General features: G+C 34.5%; 1 protein-coding gene across 1 annotated transcript in view; it reads right to left on the bottom strand.

Moving 5' to 3' along the window:
- Positions 1 to 23321, bottom strand: part of Pth2r (parathyroid hormone 2 receptor) — a 109471-nt gene that overhangs the window by 49309 nt on the left and 36841 nt on the right. The window contains exons 2-8 of the mRNA XM_074071600.1: positions 22386 to 22488; positions 15078 to 15188; positions 14861 to 14976; positions 7739 to 7836; positions 6645 to 6834; positions 5575 to 5728; positions 484 to 544 (exon numbers count right to left, since the gene is read on the bottom strand). Coding sequence (XP_073927701.1) covers positions 484 to 544; positions 5575 to 5728; positions 6645 to 6834; positions 7739 to 7836; positions 14861 to 14976; positions 15078 to 15188; positions 22386 to 22488 — 833 coding nt within the window. The remainder of the gene's footprint in view (positions 1 to 483; positions 545 to 5574; positions 5729 to 6644; positions 6835 to 7738; positions 7837 to 14860; positions 14977 to 15077; positions 15189 to 22385; positions 22489 to 23321) is intronic.

The following is a 23321-nucleotide window of genomic DNA, read 5'->3' as shown; positions in this document are numbered from 1 at the left end:
TACAGCAGGCTAATTGGGAAGTCCACAGCTATGGCCAGCATACTTACCACCCACTCTATTGTGTGTCATTGTCCCAGGACACTTTTTGTTCACGGGTCCCATTGTTACAACCTCATCCTATCTTTGATCCTTGTAACCACATCATCAGTGGGAATGGCCAGTGTGTCAAAGAAAGTATTATGGTCCTTCGACCTGCTCACACCATATTCTCAGTGTGTTCCCTCACATGTCTTTTCCCTTTGCTTCTCACAGAATGTTTTCAATTGGTTTCATAAGCCATGGAGTTCAATGCCTTAATGTGGTCTGTGAGTTTTTCTGCTCTATAACCTAGGAATGGACAGCTACTGGTGACACACAGGAGGCCACCATTACATCAAGACAGTTTCCCCACAAGACATCCTGAATGGGCAATGGCATCAAGAAAAGCAGTCTGTGTGGACTGCAGGCAGGAAGTCAGAGTCAGGAGTTCTGTTTTTCACTCACCTAGCATCAGCTACAGTTGCTCGTACCACAGCCCAGGTCACAACAAATACCACTGGAAACCCTGTAACCAGAAAAGGATTCAGAGACCATATTTCACTTAAATTTAAATATTTTTTCTCATACTCACCACCTAAGAATATACTATTAGCAGCTGAGAGAGAAAAACACAAAAATATTGATATGTGAATAAAATCTGCCTAATCTTCAATTTGAGAAATGAGTGTGAACACTGAGGATTATTTGACCCTGAGAGCCTGAAGATAAAGGTTGGTCCAATTTTCATTGGAGGAATGTGTGCCCATGAGACATCTGGAGGGGACTAAAGTTCCCAGTTATCGAAGTAGGCATGGTTGGTGCACTGTGATGTTAGCCTCACAGATAATCACACACTTTCAAGGAGTGAAGCAACAAGATGGACTTGTGAGAAGCTGTTGTCTTAAAAGCATTAGGACTTTTTTCATTCTAATGATGGAAGACATAAAGAGGGTAAAATCAGGACGGCTCAACCACTATAGTCTCTCCCATTTTTGGCATATACTGGCTCAAAACAAGCATTTGCACGCATTGATAGCTTAACAAAGCGTGGCAGCTATGGTATTTTCATGATTTGTGCCTGTGATATCTGTCCTTTGTGAATGATAAACACTTCTGGGCTTGCAATATCAAATTTCTTACATTGAATTTGCATTAGTGCTTTGCCACCAAAAAAAGCTGAACGGTTAATTCATACTGCATTTGACTAGATCCTGGCATCACACACACACTCATAAGTCAGAACTTCTATGGAATACGGCCAAGCCTTGTATGCACATATGAATAATAAAACAATAAAAAAAAACAGCATTAGAGAACTAATAGATTTAATGAGTGACTTTCATTTTGTGACCTTCATGAAAGAAGTTTAAATAAAAGAAATGCAGAGACCTAATTACAACATTACAGAAGCTATGAAGCACCACACAAAGGGAGAAAACAAAATTTAATCTAGCTTAGAACATCTTTTGGCAAGCACGGTACTGTACTAAATTCTTTATCTTTCAAAAAAACACAATTGTAATTATTCAGGTATTTCTAAGCAACAAAGTGAAACAAATTTATAGACTCAGATGAAAAGGTATTATAGAAAAAGTTGAAAGTAAGTTAATAATTATTATAGAGAATGTCATTGGACTCTTCAATCACCATCTCACCAACTGAATTCAACCTCAGCGTACCTATTAGATGACTGAGTTTTATGATGCTATATTCCAATTTTATTTATGTATATATATCCTTTTCTAACAAACTGCTCAAATTCTGGTTTTTATGAAATTTTTTATCAAATAGACCTGTGTAATTCAACTCGATATTCTGTCTGCCTTTCTTGTATCTTTTCATGCAGCCACCCATCCAACCACTCATATACTAGGCACCTACTAATTTCCCATTTATATGTCAAGGATTGTTCTGGTTTCTGAAGATTATTCAATGAACAAACAAACAATGTTAAAATGAATTTTAAAAAGAAACTTCAGTTATCAATCAAATTAATAAAAACTTTATTAGTTATCAATTAGTGTTCATTTTAGAAAAAAATAAAAATAATACTATGTAATGGGAATAGTATAGCTATTTCTAATAGAATGGTTAGAAATGGTCTGACATAGACCCCTTTGTTGTTCTGCTATATTGGTTATCTTTAAAGATCTTTCTCATTGATCAACATTTTCAGATTTCCTCATTCCAGATCTCTATCATCTGCTTCCTTTCAATCTCCTGATCAGACAATTTCCTGAATGATATTCTATACAACGTTGGCTGTAATTGTACTTGAGTTTGCACTATGTTTTAGATGACAATTGTATCAAATAACAAGCACTATTTCTCAATGAAATTTATTTTCTCATACTCTCAGAAGCAAAGATGTCTCCACAAGTCTTGTGTGTCTTACACACAAATGTAGACACAGCCATAGAGGAGCTCTTTAAGGATTTTTTTTATCTCCAATCTTAGTACCACATTATTCATAATTTAAAATGCACAAATAGAAAAGATATTTGAAATTTAAATGTTATTGAAATTTAACTTAAACAAGTTAACATAAATTTAAATGTTAATATATGTATTTATTTAAAATTGAGTTCTTTTCATAAGACATGGCATTATAATTTTGTAAAAAACAAGTTTCACCAATTAAAATTTTAACTATAACATAAAATAAAGTGTTGGCCTGAGTGTCTCTAGGTGGGGGACTGCTGTGCTTACATGTGGTTTGTCCCCAAAGGTTTACACGCCCAAAGCCCTACTCTGTTCGGCACTGTGAACAGGTGATGCCACCTCTAAGAGGTGGGGCCTAGTGGGTGGTGATTTTGTCACTGGGATACCACCCTCAAGAGGGATTAATGCCCATCTTCTGTGAGTGGGTTAGGCCTGTGGGGATGAACGGGTTGTTATACAGTGAGTTTAGTATTGGCTCACTGTCTTGCTTCCTCTCATATCACATGAGCTCTCTTACACAGCATACATTTCTACCCGCCAGGAGGCCCTCACCAGAAATGCATGTTCTTGGACCTTCAGAACTGTAATCTAAACAAATTTCTTTACAAATTATCCAGCTTCAATATTTTGTTAGAGCAATACAAAGTGTACCAAGACAGGAATTTTAACACATTTCTCTTTATTTAAACTATAACCACTGTCAAATGAGTGATCAAAAAAATGTTTGCTGATTGAGGTCACTTTTTTAAAATGAGGTATAGTACCTTTTCCTAGTGATCTTCACAGAATATGACAATATTCTCTGAAGAATATGACAATATTCTACATGAACATTTGACAACAAAACATGACTGACTATATGGAATTTCTAGGATAGGTACTTTTATAAAATATGTACACACATCTGACAGTTGAAAATTAAGGATTGCTGCTGGTATAGAGGTTACACAAGCATTGAATTAGAAATGAAAAACAAGACTGAGAGCATTAAAATATAGAGAAAAAATATGTAAATGAAAGGATAAAATGGAACCAAGAGTAAAGTCCTTTACTTATGGGATAACTAATAAAGGGTGGAGAAAATTAAGGATATGTTTGGCTGAAAGAAAGAAACCCACAGTCATCATTATTTGCCTTTACTGCATTATATATCTTCTTTTGTGATTAAAAATATATAAAAACAATCGTTTTCAATATTTGCCTTCAATTTAGTAAAGGTCAGATACGTATCTGTCCCTCTTCAGATTGTAATTTTATTTTACTTCCAATTTATGGATAATAATCATCAAAATCATTGTAATATAACTTAATATCACTACAGGGTCACATATTTCTGAGTATTTACCTAGCTGAGGCATATTTGATTTAGCAATATTCTTTTCATTAAATAGAACTGATTTGCAAAAAAAGAGTTATAAGATAGACTAGCTATAGAAGCAGAACTACATAGAGTGGCTGTTATCATTCGCAATTGTAACTAATTAAATGAGCATAATAATGCGTAGGAAATGTTTTTGCATCAAGTTTCCATGAAAATGCTTTCAAGTGTGTTCTTAAACTATTTCATTCAATGAATATTCCAAAGAATGATGCTTATCTGCAGCCAAATGCTTTACCACTGAACTACACACCCATGATGCTTATCTATTGTAGTTGCCATCCCTATGCCAAAATTTTTGTGGAAAAGGAAAGGTTAAAAAAAACATGATTACATAGAAGCTAACTGGACTCTTGGTTCCTTTGTATTCTTTCTTTCACAGAAAGTTTTAAAAACTAGTTTTCTGGGTTTCATTGTTGACAAACTCCAGACTTTAATTAAGAAGGGACAGACTGAATTAAGTGACTTAACCCAAATGAATAGATGATGAGGAAGCCTGCCCTCAAGCCAATAAGTGACAAGAGAAAAATAATTATTACATATATGATCAAAGATGTAGAAAGTCAAAAAATAAACAAATGAGCTAACTTCATAAATAAAATTCTAGTCACAATAATTACTATTTTATAATAAGTGAAGTATTACAGTTCTTTATCTTCCAAAAGGTTATTAATTAGTTAGCTGGAAGTTTCATATTCCTTACTTTTACATCTTCAACTGTTAAGGCAATATTGAGGTAAAACAGGCAAAGAAATGTTCTTGTTTTGGAAAGAGGAGAAATTAAGTCTTGAGCCATTTGGTGATTTTTTTTTTCCTATGCTGAGCACCTCATAATTTGAATACTAAAATAGTAACTGAGATCTGCAATTGTTAACCTCCAGACTCTTCTCCATTTTAACCACATATTAAAATTTTTAATTGTCCTTAAATTTTAACAAGCAAACAGCACCCTTTTCTCCATGACATGCTGAGTTCATGCCTAATCTAGTAATTGCCCTAGTACTGAGAAGTCATTTTTGGAATATAAGCTAAATATCCTTTTTTTTTAACTCTCTTCCAAAAGTAATTTGAATGATCCCCTTCTAAAAGTCATAATAATTCTACATAATTAGTTTGTAATATGTTTTTGTTAAATACAGTCAAGATAGTACTATGAATTTCCTTTCTGTCATTCTTATCATATGATCTAGAAATAGAAATCAAAGAAATATCAATATATCTTAGAAATCTAAAACTTGGTTGGCAGAGTGGCTCAAGTGGTAGAGTTTCTTCCTACCAAGTGTGAAACCCTGAGTTCAAACCCCAATATTGCCAAAAAAAAAAAAGAAGAAGAAGAAGAACAAGAGGAAAAAAAAAAGAAGAAATCTAAAAATCACAGAATTAAGGAAGAAATTATTGACAAAGTAGAATAGTGACTAGTAAGCCTAACCATTTTAAATGTGTATGGCTAGCATTGAGTTATCTTAAACTTCCTCTACAAAATCTTCACAATATTGCAGCCTAAGAGCACTAATCAGAAATTAAGTTTGCAAAGTTTGTTTCTTCTGGGAAGGTTATAGGATTGATGTTGATAATTTTGATTTCAGAATACAACAATGAAAAAAAAAAAAGAAGAGGTGATAAAGATAAGGAGAAGAGGGATGATTTCAGGAAAATGGCACAAAAAAATGCTGATGATAGGCATAGCAGAACGTCCTCAAATCCACAACCAGTCAAAGGAGACATAAATGCCTTACCCCATCCTATCAAGATGAAGCCCCACAGGTATTTGGTGTCCGAAAAAAAAGACACAAAGATTAAATTATGCAGGTAGAGACCTTCTACCAGGATCCAATAATAATTTGTAGCCAAGAAGTAAATAAACATCACAACAGCAATCTTGCACCCGATCTGTTACAAATAAACCAGAATTACATCATATTAGAAGCCTTAATTGTACTGGATGCCAACCTGAGGTCATTAGAAAATAATTCTTTGGATTCTTTTTTATAGTCTGTATGTCTTCTGTACACAGGAAGGCTAAAAATGCTGAAACAAACCACAACAGTTATTTTAATCTAGCATTTTTAAAGATTCTATTTTTACAGTAAGATATTTTATAAGTAACAAAAACTCAGTTTTATCCATCTTTCTGCCACGAATTTATTCCATTCTGGTCTTTTTATGTCACTTTGGCAGCAAAACAAACTGCCCCAAAAGTTAATGACTTAAAACAATACACATTTAATAATTCTTATTGATCTATGGATCAGCTGATAATTCTGATGATCTGTGCCACTCAGCTACTCTTGGCCAGGTTCCTCATGAAAGTCTTCCTAGCCTGGTGTGTTTTCACCTCTACTCCAAAGCTATTAGTAAGTCACAAGGCCAAGCCAGAAACAGACACAGGAAGGACGACAAAGCTACAGGGAAAAGGCAGAGAAACACATAGGGCATTAATTCATACCATTAATATAAATCTATGACTAATTAATTAGTCATCTACTATGACTAATTTTCAGTTGTATTATTTCAGTGACCAAATTAATTGACTCTATTTACTATCTAATATTGGGATATTTAAAAACAGAATGAAGTACCATGGAACTTTATACTCGAACATGACTCTGAGTATATAATAAAGGTACTTTTAAATCCCAAGCTTCTGGTTTTGCTGATGAGTTTTACTTCTGAAAAAGTAATTCATAAGAGTGGCAAGGTCAACTCTATCTCTAATCGACTTAACAAATATTTAGTAGACTGTGAACTTTTTCTTTCTTGTAAGCTTCACAAATCAGTAGTGAGAGAAAATAGCGAGAACACTTACATATTGTGATTTGTCCACAGAAGGTGGTCTGATGGAATTCTGTAGGTCACCCTGCATTACCAGGGACTGCAGCTCCTCAATTCCCAGGTGAGCCTGTGCTACCCTGTCCTTGACAAAGATGCTGACAGCTCTCAGCATGAAAGACACAAATAAGTGCAGGTGGATGTAGTTCCTAGTGCAGTGCAATCGTCTATGCAGAGAAAATATTCATTATTTACATTTGGATAAAATTAGAAATGGGAAAAGAAAATACCTAAATGAGCCTGAACTCTTTCCAAATAAAGAGGAAAACATGGTAAATGTAAAGACAGAAATCCACTATTGTGTTTCCAGTCAAAAAAATGGGATCCAAAACAAAATGCAACTTTTTGAGTATTAATTTCATACGGATCCTGTTATCATGTTTATCCAAATTTTACAGTGTTACTCTTCTTTAATTAAATCTTATTTATACTCAAGGATCATTTTAGATTTCACTTCATTTACAAGACTGTCATTAATTTCCCTCTTCTGCCCTCAAAAATTAATAAGTCTACTTCAGCACTTCTCATATGCTGTGCTGCTTGTTGTGTCAGCTGTTGGTATCACAAGCTAATCATGAACACCGTGAGGATGTGGACATAGTTCTCTGTTATGTCTCTATAATGATGCTCAAAAGCCAGTGTTGATTAAGATTATATTGAATTATGTTGGAGACAAGTTTAAGTGGATAAAAAAGTAAATCATAATATAATCAATAAATACTGTGTTTTATGTGCTGATATCAAATAATTAAGAATGAATTTTGTCCAGTGGCACCAAAATCATTTGTCAAAAAGTGAAATAAGTCATTATATCATGAATGAAAATTTTTGTTCATTTCTATGCTGTAAGGAACTATACTGGAATACAGATTAACTTAAAGTTTTCACACTGCTTTAATGCTTTAAGTTTTCAAAGAAACTAAAAAACCCTGAATTTGTCATTGAAAATATTCAAAATCCCATGATGAGAGAAATATTTGAGGACAAAGATTGTGTGATCTCTACGCCTTCTAGGGTAGGAATGAGAACATTTCTCTTCTTGGAGAAAGTAACTGGGAATCACTCACCCACCTGAAGTAGCCAAGGATGAGAACGGCCATGGCCAAAGAGCCCAAGGAGATGGAGTAGCCAATCGTGTACAAGACATAGAGGCTGTCAAAGAATTCTTGCTGTGGAGAAGAGACAGTCACATACAGCAGAGGAATATTTTACCAGGGAATTGGTAAAAACAGTGTCATTTTTGGAAGATTATTTCTAGGTTCTCATTATCTTTTTTTGAGCTGTAATTTACATGTGATAAAATGTACAGATCTGAAATGAACAGTTTGATGGGTTTTGACAAACCAAGTTCATTGTCCTCCTTGGTAGTCAAAAAGCCACCTACTCTCTACTCCCGCATAATCACTGCTCTAATTTCTGTCCCCATGAATGAGCTTTCTCTGTTCATATACTTCATCTTCTTCTAGATTGTTCACAGACATCTTAGAATTACAAAATATGCACACTTTTCAGAGAAAAATGTTTTAATATCATCAGTATTATTACATATATTAAGACTTCATTTTTGTTTTTAAAAATAATCAATTTACAAGAAGTGAAAAATACATTAAGAAAGCTTCTATATACCTTTCACCCAGCATCCTTCTATGATTAGATCTTACATAATTATGCTAAAATACTAAAATATCAAAAATGGGAAATCAGTATTGGTGCAATGTGCTTACTTACATATAGTTCTAGCTAATCTGATCACATATGTACATTTTATAACCATCACTAAAATCAAAATACTGAACTAGTCCACCAGCACATACCTTGTGTTACCCATTTACAGCCATGCCTAGCCTTCTCCCTACTATCCCAAACACCTGACAATTATTAATCTGTTTTCCATCACACATTTTTGTCATTTCATAGTATTATGTAAGTGCAATCACATAGCAAGAGATTTTTAGAGATTAGCCCCATAATGTCCTCAAGATCCATCCAAATTGTTGCACCTATCAATAATGTTCTTTTTATTGCTGGATAGTATTCCATGGCATAAATGTAACCTATGTATATCAGTATACTTGAATGAGTTTCTTATACATAGTATACAGTTAGGTCATATTTTTCAATTGACTCATTCTCTGTTAATTTGTATATTTAGACCATTTATTTTTAATATAATACTACTATGTTGTCTAAGTTTATCTTCCTTTCATTTCTGTTTTCTTTTTCCTCCAATCCTGTAGATGGAACATTTTTAGAATCCCGTTCTATTAATCCATTTCATACTTCAAGTGGTTGCTCTAAGCATTTTATTTCACAGCTGAATGTGGAAAATTTTGATCATCAAATTATCACCTGTTCTTTTTAATTATTCCTTTTAAGCTTTGCCTTAGGTATTTCCCACAACTTTTGATATTTTGGACTTTTATTTATTCAATCTGAACTTCCCAACTATTTGTGAATTTTCAACTATTTGTCCATTTTCTACAAGTTGCATTTTATTTTAACTGATTTTTAATTAACCATTTTTTAGTCAGAGTACATACTGTATGGTTAGACTTATTAAAGTTATTTTGTAGACCAATATATGTTCTATTTTGATGAAACATTGGTGTGTACTTTAAAAGATGTGAATTTTTGCTAATATTGGATATATTATTCTATAAAAATCAATTTAATCAAAGCATTTGAAGTATATCTTGTGGAAAATTTGTCAAATTGTTCTGAGAATGGTGTTTAAAAATATCGACATATAGGAAGGTGGTTCTTTTTCCTTTTAGGTCTGACAACTTTTGCTTCCTGGCAATACTTATGTGGTTTCTGTATCTTGGTAATTATGAACAATGCAGCAATGAACATGGAAGTGTAGTCATCTCTTCAACATGCTGATTTAATTTCCTTTGGATATATACCCAGTAGTGCGATTGCTGGATTATGTAGTAGTTCTTAATTTTTTGAGGAAACTCCATACTCTTTCCCATGACTGTATCAATTTATAACCCTACCAACACTGTGTAAAGGTTCCATTTTCTTAACATCCTCTTAAGCTCTTGTTATTTTTTGTCTTTTTAATAATAGTCATTGTAACAGATGTAAGGTAATAGCTCTCCTTGTGGATGTATTTTACATTTCCTGATGATTAGTAAATTTATGTTTTTCTGATGATGGCTGATGTTGAGCATTTTTTCATAAACCTGCTGGTTGTTTGTATGTTGCCTTTTGAAAAATGTCTATTCACATCCCTTTGCCCATTCAGTAATTGGGTTATTTGGTTTTTTACTATTGAGTTTTCTGAGCTCCTTATATATTCTTACATATTTTGCATATAGTCTTTCTTAGAGAGAGAGAGAGAGAGAGAGAGAGAGAGAGAGAGAGAGAGACTACACCCTAGGTTGGCTTTAAATTTATGATCCTCCTACATCTGCCTCTTGAGTACTGGGATTACCATGCCTGGTTTGATATGGCCTTTTATCAGATGTATGGATCACAAGCATTTTCTCCAGTTCTGTAGGTTGTCCCTTCACTCTGTTGATTGCTTCCATGGTTGTGAAGAACTTCAGTTTGATGTAATCTCACTTACCTAATTTGCTTTTATTGCCTGTGCTTTTGGGGTCATATCCAAAAGCTCATTGCCCAAATTAATTTTGTGGAGATTTTCTCCTGTATTTCCTTCTAATAGTTTTACACTTGAGGTATGACATATAAGTCTTCAATCCATTTTGAGTTGATATTTGTATAATGTGAGATAATGGTCTAATTTCATTTTTCCACATGTGGATATGGTTTCCCAACACCATTTATTGAGAAAACTGTCCTTTTTCCATTGTGTGTCCTTGGCACCTCAGTCAAAAATTAGTTGGCCATAAATGGGTGGATTTGTTTTTAGGTTCTCTCTTCTGTTCTATTGGTCTATATGTCTGTTTTTATGCCAGTACCATGCTGTTCTTATAACTATAACTTTGTAATGCCTTTTGAAGTCAGACAATGTGAAACTTCTATCTTTGTTCTTTTTACTCAAGATTGCTTTGACTATTCAGGATCTTTTGTGGTATCATACAAATTTTTGAATTTTTTCATCTATTTCTGTAAAAACAAAAGTCATTGGAATCTTTATAGGGACTACATCGACTCTATACATCACTTTGGGTAGATGGACATTAAAACAATATGAATTCTTCCCATCTATGAACACCGGATACCTTTTCATTTACTTGTATCTCCTATTTCCGTTATCAATATTTTGTAGTTTTCAGTGTACAGGCTTTTCAATTCCTTGAGAAATTTCTTCCTATTTTATTTTACTTAGGTAATGTCGGTGAGATTGTTTTCTTGATTTTTGATAGTTTATTGTTAGTGTATGGAAGACCTACTGACATTGTATATAGATTTTGTATCTTTCAACTTAACTAAATTCCTTTATTAGTTCTAATATGTTTTAGAACCCAGGATCTCATGAATGCTAAGCAAGCACTCTACCATTTAAGCTATAACCCCAGCCTTTTTGCTTTTTAGATAGGGTCTCACTATCTAAACCTCAAACTCGGTGCTCTTGCCTTTGCCTCTGGAGTAGCTGGGATTATAGGCACATACCTAGCTTAGTTCTAATAGTTTTTTTAGAGAAGTCTTTAGGGATTTCTGTAAATAAGATCATGTCATCTGCAAACAAAACCCAATTTTACTCCTTTCTTTCCAATTTGTATGCCTTTCTTTCTTTCTCTCACCTGACTTCTCTAGCTAGTACTACCAGTCTTATGTTAAACAGAAGTGGTATCAGTGAACACCCTCTAGTCAACCTGCATCTCAGGAGATTTTTGCTCTACCCTGAGACTCTACCAAGTCTTCAGCTAGCCACTTCCTTGCTACAGATGAAGAACCTTTGTACCCAGGTCAGATCTCTCTCAGCTTTCTCAGCCAGGCTGCTGCCTTATACTCAATGAGACTTGTATATGTCTGGGTTGGGGGTTTTTCTTCCCCTGACCTAAAGGCAACATCAGTCATGCATTTAATGAGGATCCCTGCTGCCTCAAGGGAAATTTCCCATCTCCCCTGTTGTGTCCCATGGCTTCTAATTTCTACCTTTCACTCCATGAAGGCCCTATGTGCATCTTGAAGGGGTTTTCATAGGCTCCTTCACTGTCCTCAGCCTTTGGGATAATGCCACTGTGTATTTGGTGAAATACACTTCACTGTGACTAGGGCTTGCTCCTTGGAATTCTAAGCCTTCATACTAGCCCTTGTCTGCTAAAAGACGGTTTAAAAGCTTTTCTCCTTTATTTTTGTCACTCTCTAAGGTCTGGTTTTTCATCTTCTCTTGTAGACCTAGGGATAAATGCAGCTATGAGCCGCTTCTCTCATAAGAATACCTGACCCATTTCCCAGACTCAGTCCATTTAGATTCCTTGGCATCCTCAGCTTACTTGTGGATCTTTACAAATAATTATGCATCTTACCCAACTTACTGCTAGACCTGCCTATATTCTGACTGAAAGTAGACTTTATATCTTTCCTTTTTTAAAGTGTTATTACCTATTACTTTCTGTTAAAAAATATTAAAACTTTGTATAGAAAATATTTGGATGATGTGTAAAATATTTCGAGGAGGAGGAAAAAACTTCCCAAACTCTCACTAACCCAAAGGAAGCAATGTTAGTACTTCATGGATTTCTTTCATTCTGTTTCTATGCTTCATTTCCTACTGTTTTAAGCATCTGTGTTCCCAATTTTTATGCCAAGTTTATTACCTGCTCTTTTTTCTCTTAGCTGAATGACAAAACAATTTTTCCAAAGTTGCAAACTCTTTACAAAAACATACACTTAAGCAGTTCTTCATTGGAAATTTAAATTCTTCAAAATATCAAAATGTTCACTATAATGATTAATTGTTCAGTGAACATTTTTTCTATTCAGTTTCCCAATTTCAAAACCTTATCCTCAGTCTTAGAAGTAAAATTATAAAAGCAAGATATAACCCTTTGAGGATTTTTAATATATATTGCTAAATTGCATTTCAAAATTTCTATGGCTGTTAAACAAGAGGCATATTATATGGTAATTTCTATTTATATATACTCTAAACAATTTAATAGTCTTCTGGCGTACCATTAGAGCTCCTTCCCTTCCTTCAAGCCAATGATATGGAAATTAATTATAGAAAATAAATAAGTGCCTAAAAGTATCTTAGTCTTCTTTCCCCAGTAAAGATGTAGCACTGATTCTTTTTATATATTATGTGGCATTTATTCTCAATACACATCTTTTTTGTTTTTTACTTTTCCTTCCTTATAAAAAAATTTCATTTTAAGCATTAATAATTTATATCTCATAAATAAATATCATTTTTCCCTATAGTGTATCAAAACTTCAGGAGACATCTAGTTCCCTTACTAGAGGATATTTGTTTTCCTTGAGTCTCTCAAATTATTCCTTAAGGGTAGTAAACAACAGAAAATATTCTTTGTATTTTTTATTAAGGAGATAAAATTAATTTATGCTAACAAAATTCTTCACATTTTAGTTCGCTTTTAAATCATTTTGATATGAAATGGTGTACATCTTTGGTTCATTATTTTAATTTTTACAATATACAGCAGTCACAAAGAATGGTTATAAGGTTCAAGTTCTATATAAATGAAACCATTATTTAATTTAATGTCCATTGAAAATATGAAAGGCTTCCATTTGCCATCATTTAGGCACAACTGAAGATCATCACAGAGTACATTAACATCAGTGAATGCTTATTTCTTCTTATTTCAAAGTAACTCAAGTCATTTTATAGCCATTAAAAAACATTAATTTCATGATCAGTGAATGTTTCTGCTAAGGAGACTGGAATTTTTGTAGCATTTTATTAATATAAAATAATATAATTCAATGTTGGTATTACTTGTGTCATAGAATATAGAACAATCTCCTCACCTTGGCTAATTTTATCTAAGTTTCAGTCTTGAAGCACAAAACTGAAGGTCTTTCAACAAATTACTACAGAGCACATTAATGTGGTAGTACTTTGTAACAGAAAAGAAGTTAAGAAGGAAAGAACAAAGAAATCTTCATCTCAACCACTTCTCCTTCTACTCTTCTCTTTCCTATTTCCTCCAAAAATCAGTAGGAAAAGCCAGGCACCAATGGCTGAAACCTGTAATCTTAGCTATTTAGGAGGTGGGGATCAGGAGGATCACATTTCAAGGATAGCCAGGGCAAATAGTTCGTGGTGAGAACCCATCTCCAAAACAGCCAGAGCAAAATGGACTGGAGTTGCGGCTCAAGAGGTAGAGCACTTGCTTTGCAAGCATGAAGCCCTGAGTTCAAACCCTAGTCCCACAAAAAAGAAAAAAAAAACCAGCAGGCTTACAAAAAATGTTTAATGCTGAGAGTTTCCATATAACAGATGGTTCTCAGAATCTTCATTCAAGATTCTGAGTTGATATTCAGCAACTTATCATATACATTCCTACCATCATATGTTCATTACACATTTTTACTCACCATGCCTAAGTGGTATGATATAAGTGTGACTTTTAAACTGCCAAATATAACTGAACAGTAACTCTCTAGAAATTTCTGAAGTTTAAATATGATTGCTATCTTACAAACAACACTGACATCAGGGCTCTGCTCTAGACCTGTCATCAGCAAACTATGTCCCTTAGATTCACCAATCTCTGGTTCTCAGTTGACTCACATCTGTGAAATGAAGGCACTGTGCTGAAAAACTAACCCCTTGCTCCTCTTTAATTCCACAACTCTAATCTGTCAGAAAATAATGAAATCGTCTACTAGCAAACCTTATGAGATAGAAATACTTCTCTAAAATGCAAAGGTAGTTTTCAGAAATATAGATAGAGTGAGATAAGTTGTAGTCATTCATGGGTAACTAAGAATGGATCATCAGTCATGTTATTGATTTCCTATTTAGATTTTTTATGCATAGTATAAATGATATAATATAATATAACCATAATGTAACATAACACACACATATTTTTATATCTGTGTGTCTCAGACAAGTAACTCTAATCTAAGGAAAATACCAGACTGGTTCATGTGCTTCTGAGAGGATTCTATGATTGCTTTTATATTTTATAATCTTTGTGTCATAGAACAAAGGTGTTTTATATATAGTGGCTGACAATCAGAATGGCTTTATGCATCATTCTGTTTTCTGTTAGGGATTCACAAACACTGAAATGACATTACCTTTCCTATGCTGATATCTGGATGCAGAAAGCAGTCTGAATAATTAGCCCCTGTTTTATTTGAGTTGTGAATAAAATCCCATGTTCCATTTGGGGTACAATATCGGAAAGCAACTCCTGTAAGATATGAAAGACACTGAGATCACATAATCTATTACCAAAAAACAAAACCCTGAAATTTCCATCTCAAATTAATCATTTCAAAAAAAATTCAATACCTTTATGATTGAAGTCATAAATGTAAGGAGGGCATGGTACGGCTGATATTTTCCCCACTGTCCCTCTGGGCCAACATATGAGTCCATCCCATTCTGGAAAGCAATTACCTTCTGATGAGCAAAAAATAAAAAGGCAAATAAAAATGAGAAAACAATAGAGAATAAATGCATTGAAAATACAAAATTTCAGGTCACTGCCTGTGGCAAAATGTAAAACCAATGGGTAATGTTGGAAACTAGAATGGCATAGACAGGATGCAAATGTCCCAAAATTCACCTGCCCGGTATCTTCAGAGGCCCACTGATAGGAACCATTTATTTGCAAAATTAAAACATCCAAATTATTCCAATGTATTAGCTATCGCAATTCTGGCAATCAATGTATAAAAACATTAGATGTCACTGTAAACAGCTATAAGTAGCTCTTCCAACTGTCAGCAGTAGCTACGCTTTCACCTAGATTTTTTAAATGCTATTAAAGAACATAATACACAAAAAGATTCAAAATCCTGGTTTATCTTTTTAGCAATAATTTCTTTGAATCTAACACTCATATCAAACAAGATTCTCATAAGCTCAACTCTTCTTAACATGAATCCTAAACCCTTCATTCTTATAAACTCCGATTCCACCACGATAGTCCATGTCCACCACAGGCCACCCAGAATTATTTCCATAGTCTCTGACTGGTCTTCCAGACTGTGTTCTTGCTCTCTCTCTCTGCAGGACAGTTCTCTAGGTGGTGCTGAAGCCGTCCTATTCTCCTGCCCCTTTTGCTTGCAGTTCTCAAGATTATCTGTAGAATATGCAGGGAATGCAGCATCTTGAGATAAGGAGAGAGACTGGATAGAACAGACCTGGCCCCTTCCAGTCCCTTCCCAAAACAGGATGTCTTGCAAAACATCATGTGTTCCCTAGGGTATCTAACCCAGGTAGGCAGTTTTCTGGGGTGACTTAGCTACAATGAAAGTGAGGTATATACAACAGAGATTCTATCCACTCCCTACCCACTCTCCCACTTTCCTGAGTCTGGGAAATGAATCCTAGGGTTTTATTGTCCCTTCCTGCCTATCTGTGAGTAATAAAGCCATGTCACATAACTTGTGTACATGGTGTTCTGTCTTCCCTGACTCAAACAAATTGGTAACCAATGACACATTCTCATTTATTCTTACTACAACCCCAAATCCTCCAGAGGCACCCCCATTTCATCTTGAGAAAAAGCATTAGTCTTAGCAATGTCTGAAGGCCAGAGGACCTGCCTTCTCCTCCAGCAGAGCTCACTGACCTTTGCTCCCTCCCCATCTCTTCTCATTCACAGCTCCAGCTCTGATGCTCTTCCTGGATTTCAGTACCATCCTCCTCGATCGCTCAAGACTTATTTCCTTATCTTCTCCAGACTTTTAGTCAAATGTCAACTTCTGAATAAATGCCCTCCATTTAAAATTATATCCTAAAATACTCCCTTGTCCCTTTTTCCTGCTATTTATTTCCCTAGTTCTCATCACCTTCCAATATTATGTGTTATTTTACTAATGTTTTCTTAAGTCACAGGATTTTAAAAACCTGAGAGCAGAAATTTGTGTCTGTTTTGCTTAGTGTGTTAACGGTATTCCTGGTACAACCTCTGGCCCTTGGAGGAGCTTAGCAAACATTCGCTGTCAGTGCTGTTTTGCTCAGGGCTCCTCTCCATTAGCTATGTACTAAACTTCCAAGAAGAGAGCCTGTCAGCCACGTCAGGTCCCCACTTCCCCAAAAGAGATGTTTTCTACTAGTGCTGGCTTAGTTCTCTATTGCTAATATAACAGATTGGCACAAATTTAACAGTTTACAACAACAAAAATTGATTTACTATTTCTGTAGGTCAGAAGTCCAGCAGGCTCAGGTAGACCTCTGTTAATGGACTCACAAGGTCAAAAATCAAGGATTGAACAGGACTGTGATCCCTTTGGGGGATAACCTATTTCCTTATTCAGTTCAGTGTTAGTTTCTTGTGATTAGAGAACTGAGGTTTTCTCACTGGCTGGCAGCAAAGGCCTTTTCCAGCTTCCAGAAAATACTCACATTCTTTGGTTCACATCCCCTTCCTGTATCGAGTCAGCAAAGCAGACTAAGTCCTCCTCACATTTCAAATGTCTGCTCTCCTTTTCTTTCACAACCCTAATCCTTTCACCTACCTCTTCCATTTTTAAAGGCCTGTGTAATTAGTTACATTGGGCACACCCAGATAATCCAAAATAATCTGCACTTTTTAAGCTCCATAACCTTAATTCCATCTGCAAAGACCATTCAGCCATGTAAAATAGCAAACACAGGCATGCATACACCACGTATGAGGGGGCAGATATCTATGCAGGTACATTATTCTGCTGCTACAACCACCACCTGTGGAACTCTTACACATTTTGTTACCAGTTACGCCAACTGAATTGAGGATTTTTGTTTTAGCTAATGTTTACGGTGTCAAGTTGTTCAGTTTTGAATAGTTCGCATAGCAGAGTCTTACACAAACACTGATCTCTACAGAAAAGAATTCAGCACAAAGCTGAAATTACCTGTCTCACAGAAATAAATACATGATTTGCTTCGTGGATTGTTGAAGGAATGAGAAAATAAAACGTCTTCCCTTGCCCACACTGTTCTTGGAGAAGAGAATATTTTCTTGGAAACAGCCTCAATTTGCTCAAATTATAGAAGCCTAAACTTCACACATCACAGGCAACCCAGGAGCTCATCCTACTGGCTCCTGCCTCTAGTACACAGCTCCATCTACATCTTTTCATTTGTTCTTGTTTGTTTGCTTGTTATTGGTTTATTTTCCTTCTCACTTTAGATAGAGTGCAATGGATCAATCTCGTCTATCAACCTTGCCAAAATATTCTTCTACGTCTTCATAGAATTCCATATGATTTTCTATCCATTTACTTTGTCATTAACAAGTCACATATTTTTACGTGTCTGGGCTGTTGCTATGATTGGATCTGGAATGTCCCTCCCAAAGACCCATGTGCAAAAAACTTAGTCAAACTTGGAATTATTAGGAGATGGGGGAAACTAAAAGGTAAAACAAATGGAGGCTTTCTGGTCATTGAGAGGGCATAATGGGACCTTGGCCCTCCCTCTGTCTCTCGTGCTTCCCAACTATGAGTTGAGTAGCTTTGCTCTATGATGTGCTTTTGCCATGATGTGCTGACATGGACCCAAAGTAACAGGACAAATGTTCTTACCATAACAGAAAGTTAACACAATTATTCAATCAATTTGTCCCCAATATCTACTTTATAGTCTAAATTGGGCCTGGATTCATACCCTTGTTTTCCTATCTAGGTGTCTTCCTAAAATGTATGCTTCAATGTCATGCACTGTTTGGAGCAACAGTTAGTCACATGATGGGATAAAGTCTTCATATAAAACTAAAATCCAAAGTCCAGCTTGTTCTATAATTGCTTAGTTTACTTAGTTTAAAACTGTTTCAGAAAAGATTTATTTTCCCATGTTCCCAAAAAAGACATTTTTCTAATTCCAACAAGATACCATCCAACATATGTGCACACACAAGCATACTCCCTCAAAATTCAGAAAGCCTACTACCCCAAATGATATTTTTCCCAAATAATATTTATAAAGAGTATAATCATTACTCTGGTGGCTTTTTGACAGCACGAACTATAAATACTCACAAAAGGTTGAAAAGATTGCAGAAGTCATGACGTCAGACAGAAAATACAGAGATTTTAATTAGCATGGACTCCATGACTGCCATGTGAGTAAATACTTTCATTATTTGGCAAGAAACTAATTAATCACCTAACAACTCACCATTCTCCCTTCATAAATTAACACCACTAATTATAACTCTGTAATCCTCTCCATAGCCAGGAAAACTAATTATTACAGAAGCTTGTCCAACCATGATATTTACACCAAACAACCTAAAATTTGGAGAATCTAGCTTTTTCTCTCTTCAGCTCTCCTGTTACTCATAACAAAACATAATCATACTCAGAAAGAGAACAAAATGAATTCTATTTTGAAATGCTTGAATAATTTTATAGTTAGGTAAACACTTAACTATAGTATTTATAGTTCCTTTCTTTCCTAAGCATTAGAAAATTTTTGTCCTTTTATTATAAAATGTTTCAGAAATAATACAAAATACTACACATTCATAATCAAGAATTGACAGTTATTATTTTATAATATTTATTTCATCTAATTTATTTTCTGCTATAATTTTAAAATAAACTACAGGCAGTACAATAGTTCACTCCTAAATATTTTGATATGTCTCTCAATTTTAGGAGCATCCAAAAATGGAAAACTTCTCCATGACAAGACCCCCTTGAACAACCAATATACACTTAAAAAATGAAAGACAGGAAAGTAAAACAGAGTCTATCCAGGAGTGCCAATAGAAGGAGGGAGGGTAAACAGAGAGGGTGAAGGAGGGCAAATATGGTCAGTGCACTTTGTACAAATGTATAAAAATGAATAATGAAACCTGTCAAAAGTGTTCTAAGAAGGGGGTAGGGGAAATAGGGAGAATGCTGGAGGGGGTGAATCTAAGTAAAGTACATTGTAAGCACATATAAAAATGTCACAATGAAGCTCCCTTCTACAACTAATACATGCTAATAAGAATTATATAAAAAAAGAAAATTTCTTAAATTAATAAATTCAAAATATTATTCTACTTTTGTACAGTTTTAAAATAAAGAACTTTTGAGTCAATTTACAAAGCTGAAGTTATTAACAAACTTCAAGCTTTCTTATTTTAAAATTCTAGGGTAACCACTAAAATAATTAAACACAATATATATTCTCTAAACTAGCTGTGGGATCAGAGCAGGATGGAAAGAAATAGATAAAAATACCTCAATCAACCCAAAGGAAGTTTTCAATGGGGAAAGTGGAAAGAACACAGAGGAAGACCTGGTAAAATAAAAAGCCCAGGTAAGATGGTAGAGTTCAATTCAAATACTGTATATGCATACTCACAATTAATATAATTGGACTAAACAGTTTTTAATAGATGAAAGTCATCAGAATAGACAATAAGAAAAAGTCCACGTGTCCTGTTTATAAAAGATACTCCAAAACACAAGTATATAAAAAGTTTAATAAAAAGATGGGAAAAAATATAAAGACTTGTTTAATAGGTATAGAGTGTCAATTTTGCCAGATGAAAATTTTCTGGTGGTTGGTTGCATAGCCATGTACAGAAAATTTTCATTTTGCGAAAGTTATGTGCATTTTATCACAATTGAATATTTTTGAATGATTGGAAAAGTTATGCCAGGCACTAACCAAAGCAGAAAGAAACTATTATTGATTATTGAATATTCCTATTTTAATATAATAATTTTAACTTTACATGTTTTAAAGCAAATGTATCCTAGACATAAAGAAGGCTGCTTTAATAAAGAAGAACGAAATGTTATCATTCGCTGGTAAATGGATGGAATTGGAGAACATCATTCTGAGTGAGGTTAGCCTGGCTCAAAAAACCAAAAATCGTATGTTCTCCCTCATATGTGGACATTAGATCAAGGGCAAACACAACAAGGGGATTGGACTATGAGCACATGATAAAAGCGAGAGCACACAAGGGAGGGGTGAGGATAGGTAAGACACCTAAAAAACTAGCTAGCATTTGTTGCCCTTAACGCAGAGAAACTAAAGCAGATACCTTAAAGCAACTGAGGCCAATAGGAAAAGGGGAACAGGAACTAGAGAAAAGGTTAGATCAAAAAGAATTAACCTAGAAGGTAACACCCACGCACAGGAAATCAATGTGAGTCAATGCCCTGTATAGCTATCCTTATCTCAACCAGCAAAAACCCTTGTTCCTTCCTATTATTGCTTATACTCTCTCTACAACAAAATTAGAAATAAGGGCAAAATAGTTTCTGCTGGGTATTGAGGGGGGGGAGAGGGAGGGGGCAGAGTGGGTGGTAAGGGAGGGGGTGGGGCAGGGGGGAGAAATGAACCAAGCCTTGTATGCACATATGAATAATGAAAAAAAAAAAAAAAAGCCCTGGAATAGATAAACTAAAAGATGTTTAGAAGAAAAGCAAACAGTATTCACTAGGAATTTAGTTCATAAATAGTTACTCTAGGTTAACTTCCTTTATATTTATCAGACTGGCTATCAGCCATTGAAATAACTCTCCAACAACATATATTAAATTTGATGTGTTTTTTTTTTTAATTCCTGGTTGTATGTTGAGATTAACTGATTGTGACACTCCCTATCCATACCTCTGCTTTTCAGTACCACTTTTTTGCTCTTAGCCAAGTGTTCTATGAGCATGTTATTTTTTATTTAAAAAAAAAAAGAAGGCTGCTTTATATTGATAAAAAGAATAATATATTTTCAAAATATATAAAGTAAAAAAAATCCAGTGAATTTCTCAATGGAAAGTTCACCATTATAGTATTATATTTTAAGATATTTATCACGAGAAAGATTAGATAAAAAATCATTATGGATACAGAATATGTGAATCACATGACTAATAATCTTAACCTATGGGACATTGTAAATCACTGTACATAGAAACTGAGGAACATACATTCCCTTGAAGACTCTTAGGGAACAGTTATCAAAACTGACTATAATATATGCCATTGTTTAAACTCAGAACTATCAAAGCCACACCTCTGATCAGAACCGATTAAGAAATTAAACCAATTTTTTAAATATTTGAAGACTAATATAAGCAGTACCAAAATGCATATTTTATTATAGGCTTATAACTTTAAGGACATTGTCTACTGCATTCAATTTGTTGGGAATTAAGGGGCTCAATAAATTATATCCCATTTCCCACTTGAATTTAGAAGTACTTGAGAGATTGCATAAAGAGTCAGGCAAATGGTAATACCTTATTTTTAAAAGTTTTCTGCAGAACATTGTTTAGGTGCATATAAGTGTGCCTGCTTATTTGTTGCTCTGAACTGAGTTCACCACCTAAAGCTGTAGGAAATCTCCAAGGGATAGAACCTACACCTTCAAGCCTGCAGCATGGTCAAAGCAGTATGCATGCTCCCTACAAGCTAACAGATCACCAAAAGAGGCCTGGTGCACACATGCCCAGTTGCTGTTCCCAAACTCATTAACAGGAACAGAGCAACAAGTAGGGTAGAGAGAAGAAAAAACATTATTCTGTTCCACACCTTCCCCATGGAAACATGGAACAATGGATGAGGATCTCCCTATAACACTAAATAAGGGGGGGAAGTTGCAATCTCTGTGAATACTGGGGTGGGGACCCAAGAGGAACATGGTTTTCTCAGTGTCTTTACCTCCATCCTGGAGCTGAGCTGTGATGTTGAGTTCACATTGCACTTTAGCTTTCATAACAAGGACAATCTGCTCCTCTATGGTAACAGTGCCGTCAGAATCCAGCTGCAGAAATGGACAGAGAACAAACATCCCCATGATCTTTTCAAAGAGCCATGACACAAGCTTTCATTATTTCACTTTTTAACAAAATTGAAAATGAATTTTGGCATCAATCTGTCTGAATAGTCCTTTGTCAGAATCAAAATTCAAAATCTCTGAATATATAGTATTTTAAGATAATTTTATTTTACCTGATAAATCTAAAGAAAAAATGTAATACCAGAAGATGTGAGAACATTTTAATGTAATTGAGCTACATTAAAATACAACTAGAAAAAAATAAACATTGAAAATACCCTTGAATGAAGACCCAATATACCATCAATTTTTCTCACAATATGTTATACATAGCACATAGAAATGAACTAGAAGACTGAATTTAGCTCTATCAAAAATATTAGCAATAAAACCTGCACAAAGCAGTCACCATCTCTAGGCCTTGGTTTGTTCATACATGAAATAAACAGGTTAATTCAAATGATCCCTACTTATTTTTTGCCTTAATTATGAGACTTTATAATGATAAGACACACACATATTCATATACTTTCAATTTTTACATGTTACATATTTTATATGAAAAATAATGTATTTGATATTTTTATATAGTGCATTTTCTTCAAATAAAAAAAATCTCATGCGAAAAAAACACAAAATTGCATATGGCCCCTATATATCATATACATAAAATAGCAAACTGCCAGGCTGAAGCCAAAGGAAGGCAATTACAGAATCACACTGCCCGACTGATTTGAAATTTCCTTATACCTGAGTTTGCTCTGAAAATTACAGGGTTTCTGAAAGCATTGTCAGAAAAAACACTATTTGCAGGAATA

The sequence above is a fragment of the Castor canadensis genome, chromosome 4 (assembly GCF_047511655.1).
Source record: "Castor canadensis chromosome 4, mCasCan1.hap1v2, whole genome shotgun sequence".
NCBI lineage: Eukaryota > Metazoa > Chordata > Mammalia > Rodentia > Castoridae > Castor > Castor canadensis.
The sequence above is the reverse complement of the archived record's forward strand: the minus strand, read 5'-3'. Positions and strand labels throughout refer to the sequence as shown.